This window comes from Carassius carassius, chromosome 40, assembly GCF_963082965.1.
Source record: "Carassius carassius chromosome 40, fCarCar2.1, whole genome shotgun sequence".
In the NCBI taxonomy this organism is placed as follows: Eukaryota; Metazoa; Chordata; class Actinopteri; order Cypriniformes; family Cyprinidae; genus Carassius; species Carassius carassius.
In genome coordinates, this window is record NC_081794.1 from 483,932 (window position 1) to 490,560 (window position 6,629).

At 37.2% G+C, this 6,629-nt stretch overlaps 1 protein-coding gene across 1 annotated transcript; it reads right to left on the reverse strand.

The window, feature by feature from the left end:
- Positions 1 to 1,297: 1,297 nt before the first annotated feature.
- Positions 1,298 to 4,948, reverse strand: LOC132121845 (NXPE family member 3-like). The gene is made up of 8 exons (XM_059531594.1): positions 4,933 to 4,948; positions 4,754 to 4,824; positions 3,989 to 4,393; positions 3,486 to 3,901; positions 3,315 to 3,391; positions 2,977 to 3,180; positions 1,669 to 2,006; positions 1,298 to 1,575 (listed from the first exon to the last, which is right to left on the reverse strand). The coding sequence occupies exons 1-8, from the start codon at positions 4,946 to 4,948 to the stop codon at positions 1,381 to 1,383; spliced, it is 1,722 nt and encodes a 573-aa protein (XP_059387577.1). The 3' UTR covers positions 1,298 to 1,380.
- Between the last annotated feature and the right edge of the window lie 1,681 nt (positions 4,949 to 6,629).

Below are 6,629 nucleotides of genomic sequence, written 5' to 3' on the forward strand. Positions count from 1 at the left end.
ACATTCAGTTTAACAACATTATACCATATAGAAAAGTAAATTTTTTCATTCAACTGAGCGGTGCATGCAGAACTATGTTTTAAACTGTATCTTACCACATACATGCATTAAATGCACGTCCTTGAAAGAGCTCCATTCTACCCCCCTTGATCTACTGTACTACATGTCTCTGCAAGGAGTGAAATGATCTCCTCATGAAATTAACTTTTCAGGAACTCACACAAAACAGATGCCATGCTATAAAACACTAAAACTTAACTGGAGAAGAAATCTCCAAAAAGAGCAAACAAAACCTCTTTCCTCGCTCATTTATGAAAGTATAGTAATTATAATTGAAAGTATAATGAGTCCGGAATAATCAAATATCTAAATTAATATACAATCAATATTTGTGATCATTAAATTTAGGCAATATTTCTAATTAATAACTGATCACTGTAAATTGGAGCCTGCATGCAACAACTACTCACAAAATCAGCACAAGCTATTATCTTCAGCAAAGTGGTAACCACAAAAACGTTACTGAAGTTTAAATAACATTTCTGTATTTTAGAGAACTGAAACATAGGCGATCTGCTAGATCTCAGGTACACAAAAATAAAACATTACATATAACAGCTGAGGCCTGAGCAGCATGCAATGCATCTGCAAGATGAAATGTTCAAAGCAGCCAGTTGAGATGTTTTCTATTCTTGAGGTCTGCACAACTTCTTGGTTCTCTAGAAATTGACATGCAAGTAAATAACACCAATAGGACACCAAATTCCAGGTTAAGGCTATTTCGACTTAGTATGTCATTACTTTGACTTTTAATTTCATGATTATGGTTGTCATAATTTAACTTCTTATGTGATAATTTAGCATTTTTATGTGGCAGAAAGAGGCTTCAATATATAAATGTCATTACTCAGCTGCAGTTAAAGTTTAAAGTTGTTTTATTAATAAAGATCAGGAAGAGGATGTTAAGATAATCATCCAACACAGCACAAGTGGATAGGGTGACCATATGAGCCATTTTCCCAGGACGCGTACTTTGGTGCCATATAATGATCAGTGCACAGCAACGCTTCAAGTTGAATGAACGAAGAAAACCCTAACATGTACATGTATTTGCATTGCTCTGATCGTTCTCTGTAGATCTCACCTTCTCACACACCACGATTGGTTGATTATGTACCATACCTGCATTTTATTGGTCAAACTACTTTGGATGTTTTAGGCAATATAGAAATCCTGGCAAGGATGCGTCCTGGGAAAATGGCTCATATGGTCACCCTACACGTGGAGCACATTTAGATTTTAAACACTGTCACACAGTATTTCAAGTTTTCCTACACATGACCTAGATTTTCAAATGTAGTAAAATTTAGTCATTTAAATTCATTTGGGGCAAATAAAAGATAGTAAAATGTCAATCTCATTTTTGATGATGACAGGGCCTGGATGGATGTCTTCACGGTTGTAGTGACAGGCTGTCATTTGCCACACATCCAGAATATAAACACCAACATCCTGAAAAGCCCACTGCAGAATTCTGTCCAACTGAAGAGAATACCAGTCACTGCCGAAAATATCCTATCAGAAAGACAGAAACCCAACATCAACCCTAAACTTGGCATCACAGTGTGACCTCCTTGTATGTAGACACTTGATACTGTGTAAGCTTACCTTTCTGCCAGTGTTGACAGTCTTGATTATAACCGTAGTTTCAGGTGCCCGCTGTAACAGTGCTAGAACAGCTTTGCGGATCCTCAACACTCTTTGGGTGAAGAAATCCAGAGGGTAGGTGGTGAAATGAGGCCCCAGATTGAATACAATGACCATGTGGGGTCCTCCAGCCAGGTCATCAATCTCATTACTGATGTAGTGCAGATCGGCAAATGGTGTTTTTCGAGTGCGCAGAGGAACACCGTGAGCTCTCCAGTGTAAGTCAATGTTGTTCTCCACATCAACTGCTAGGAGCGGTCCTGACTGATATTGGACATGCAGATTCATCTGCTTCAGCACTGAAAAACATGAAGTGACACCAAAAAATAATGTATGACTCCACAGTTCCTATATACATAGTATGCAGAGCTGCCAACTTTGGGTGGGGTGTGTTTTGTTATTAAACACACACATGCAGTTAGCAGATTTTTATTTGACATCCAGACATGCTTTAAAGGCACAGTGACTGGTACGGTTTTTTATTATAAAATTCTGTAAATGCTGCAAAGCAAATTCCTTTCCACCATAATAAGAATAGCAATGCATAGAGAGAGAATTACAAGATTTACAAGTGATTACTACGGAGCTCCGATTACTATTGCGTTCCCTTGATTTATAAATTGTGCACACGATTTACTAATTTGTTCCCTTGATTTGCTAAATCGTGCGCACAGTTTAGCAAATCAAGGGAACGCAACAGTAATCATGTGCACAATTTAGTACATTGAAGGAACGTATTAGTAAATCGTGTGCACAATTTATTTATTTTTTCTTGCATGTCATGTGCGGGCTTCCATACATTACTTTTACAAATAATTGCAAAATTAAATCTTTCAGTACTAACCCTATATAAAGTAATTATTTCATCACAAATACATTTTTCAACAAGTAAACCTTGCTGTGTCTATAGTGTTGTAGGTGATGAATACACAACTTTATAATATTTTTTCAATTATTGTTATTGTAAATTTCTGTCCCTGGATCAGTGGGTTACTCTTCTAATAAAGTAGCAGTGGTAGCAGACAGATTTTAAGTATCAGTTCTGCTTACAAAGATACGATCTAATCATGTTTACATGAAATAAGCTGCTCCCAAAGAGGTTTAAGTTTACGGACCTGTTGCTATGACAACAACTCCAGGAGCATTGAAGGAACCAACCAATCCAAGATCAAATCATCAACAATCAAATCCAGCTAACAGAGTTAGCGACGTACTTCTCCTCCTGAATTTGTGAGAGCTGGAAGCCCAATAAGCAGCCTTCTATCTCACCTGGTACTTCATTTACAAAGAACTTAAACCACTGTCTCAGAGTCGAGTCTCCCATCATGTAGATGTGTTTGTCTTTCAGGCACTCTGTTATCTTTTGGGTTGTAAAATGGTGGGTTCTACAGACAAAAGAAGTCCACACATCATTCAGGTAAAAGCCGGCCGGAACTGGAGTGTGTAAACCGGGACGACATTTCTTTGTTACATCTGGAAAAAGAGCAAATTGAGAATGTAAGGTCTGTAAAAAGATGAGTTTTGATTATGTAATTAGCTTCTCTTTTTATGTGTGACACATTTCCCAGCATCTCTATTCCTCTGGGTTAAACTCTTGACCAACATACCAATATTTGTATTTCCATGGGAAGGAAATATTTTGATGATCCTCTTATCACCACTGATATCTTTGTTAGTTTGCTTCCTGCCAAAGAGAACACGTTTGTCTGTCATGCTGCCTTCCAGCAATGCATTAAATCAATCAAGTATAAATTAAATCAAGAAGCCATTGATCTCACATAAGCATCTTGTCTTTATAAGTCAAACTGTCTGTATAACCACCCATAGAGTGGTGCACAAGGGCACTGCATGGCAGTGATTTGGGTCTCTGGCAGCGCCATGTTTCTCCAGTACGGGGATCGTTGTATTCACAGCAACAGTCTCCAGTTCTTATGCTCTCTAGTCCATTCTTGTCCCACTTCACATTACACTTTACCGTTTCACTCAGTCTGGTCTTACCTGGTCCTGGTCCCTCATAATATCCATAAAAGTACACTCTGTCAGAGTCAGTTTCTCTGTGACGCTTCAGGACCTCGACAGCTTCACTGGAGTGAATTAGATGCACAGCCACCTGAGCTTCACCGACCCACGGCAGGAGGAAACGCACACGGTAGGAGCCATTGCACAGGTACAGCACCTCCCCAAACACACTGGCCTATGACAGAGGAACATTCTCACTTTCAGAGCTTAAACACAACAGCTAAGCAGTTCTAGTAAAATAATAATGTGAACAACTACTGACCTTAGATTTAGACCAGAACAGCTTGGCCTGAAAAAAGTCACCTCCATAATGCTTGAATTTATTGTCAGAGTCCTTCGCGTGTACCGTGACAAAAAGCTCCTCACCAATTTGGTAGCTCTCTTTCAGGTTCTCTATGATGAATGTGGTGTGAGCTGGACTAGTACTCATGGACACACTTGTGATTGATCTGTCAGGTTCTTCCCAGTAAACAGCCTGCTGTAACCTAGAGTAGGCATCTAAACTGATTCCTAATTCAGAGTAAAAAGAGCTTATTTGTGTCTGAAAGTTGATTCCTGCAGGAGACCTGGAGTTTGAAGAGTTGTGGCAACTGTGTTCTACTGAGTGCAGAGACAAAAAGCTGGGGGAAGGGCGTTTCTTTCTTTCTTCTCCCATAAAAGACAAAACCTACAAATACACAGTAGATGGTTATTATCATGCTTGTTGGGAGATAATTGAATTAACATTGTTTTCTAACCATTCAAAGACCTGCATGCATAAAAAAATTGTTTAAAAAAAATTAAATGTCATCTAGAAAGGCCATGCAAGCCAGGACTATATGCGTGGGCCTGACCATTGCAGTCGAGTTTAATTTCATTCAGCAGATGGTAAAAGTTGCACACTTGCATGCATGTTTTTAGAGAGCCGAAACAGTAGCACTAGCAAACTGTAAAATATCTCAAACCAAAAAACATTCTGGCCTTGTGTACCAGGAAAATACTTCAGATGGTCACACAGCAAGATAAAAATGTATTTTCTTTAACTCACCAGAAAACACAAGACTACCAGTAGACACAGCCCAGTAAAAAGCTTCCATAAACATGATCTTACCTTGTGAACTGTAAAATCAATATTACAGAATAAAGTTTACAAATGTACAAATAATTATATATAAGCCATTTACCCAAAAGACTAAAGGAAAATATAGTCAGATTTGTCGTGCTAACATTCATGAGCTACCATGTAATAAGTTAGTTAAAGTTCAGTTGAGGCAATATACCATGGGAATGCATACTAACTTCATTGAGAAAAAAAACGAAAGCTGAATACAGTAAAATTAATAACGTCATCAGAATCGGCACACTCGTTTGCAAATCGGGTGTTAAAGTGTTAGTTCACCCAAAAATGAAAATTCTGTCATTAATTACTCACCTTCATGTGATTCCAAACCCGTAAGACTTTTTTTCATCTCCGGAACACAGATTAAGATATTTTTGATGAAATCCGAGAGCTCTCTGACCCTCTGTAGACAGCAACTCAACTGTAATGTTCCCAGGTCCAGAAAAGTAGCAAGGACATCGGTAAAATAATCAGTAAAATGTGACATCATTGGCTCAACTGTAACTTTACGAAGCTACAAGAATATTTTTCGTGCGCAGAAAAAATAATTTATCCAACAATTCTTCTCTCCCTTTCTTCCGTCATTTTGGAAAGTTTCCACTGAACTTAAACAACGTAATCAGCATTGATTATGTTCAGTGAAAGCACATGATTTTATTTAAAACATCAGACCAAACATTGGAATGACATAAGGGTGAGTAATTAATGATAGAATTTTTATTTTTGGGTGACCTTTAAGTAATTAAAATGTAATTACTTAAGTCGTAGCCTACTTCAAAACAATGTTGGCAAATTAATAAAAAAGAAATAAAAATACATCCACACATTTTATCATGGTTTCTCATTAAAATTCACTTAAGGAATTAGTGTAAGTTACAGTTATAGTGTCATAGAATATCATAGTTCTAATAATAATAGGGCATATTGTAATGCAGTGTTACAACGTTCCCCATTTGTGCAACTGGAATTTAAACAGAAAGTTCTGCTAGTTAGTGAAGCATTAAAGCCACCTAAACTGCTAAATAACAGATTGGAGATTAAAGTAATAGCAGATTTGTCTTATTTTAAGCAAACACAAAAAACTGAGATGGAAATGTACTTTAACCACAAATTTTCTTCTACTTGGTTAATTAAATGTTCAGCAATATCTTTAAAAGATTTAAAATTCAAACACAGTTTTGTCTCTAAATAGTGTTGATATGACAACTAGTAAATAGCATACATTTTGTTATGCTGCATGTGCGGAAATGCTTGAACCATGTGGGTTACAACTAACGCTGCTTTAGTTTGTGCCCCACGCACCCCCCATAACTTCCTGCACATGCTTAAACCAATTGCAATTAATTGTATATATACATTGTACATAATGTATATACACACACAAACTATATGCATGAAATTATTTAGCAAACAAATTAATGAAATGTTTTGAAACTTACAGTGCTCTTGCCGACTTTCAATATCCATTGGATTTTTTGAGGGCATGTTTTTAAAATCCAAGGCAGTTTTTATTTGATGCCTAATGTTTCTTAATGTTTTTGTGAGTTTCAGCCTTCCAGTGTACATCTGGCTTTGTACCTTCTTTTTTTTCTTCTTTCCTTTTCTTGGCAGTCCCACCCACAAAATACTGGACACTCTGGGAACAAAGTTAAAGTGAAAAAAAATTAAAACAAAAAATAAATAACCCACAACCTTTTTGGCATCTGAGCTGCATATTCTCCCAGAGACAACAGATCTACTTCAACATATGCTGATAACAGTCAAACGGTCTCGGTTTTAGTGAGGCACATTATGGCATGGAAAT

What these genes read in the sequence shown, in the direction of transcription:
- LOC132121845 (XM_059531594.1), bottom strand. An exon ending in TGTTCTGGTCTAAATCTAAG is followed by an intron (nt 3,902 to 3,988) that starts GTCAGTAGTTGT and finishes CCTCTGTCATAG; the next exon opens with GCCAGTGTGTTTGGGGAGGT. An exon ending in CTGTCAACACTGGCAGAAAG is followed by an intron (nt 1,576 to 1,668) that starts GTAAGCTTACAC and finishes TCTTTCTGATAG; the next exon opens with GATATTTTCGGCAGTGACTG.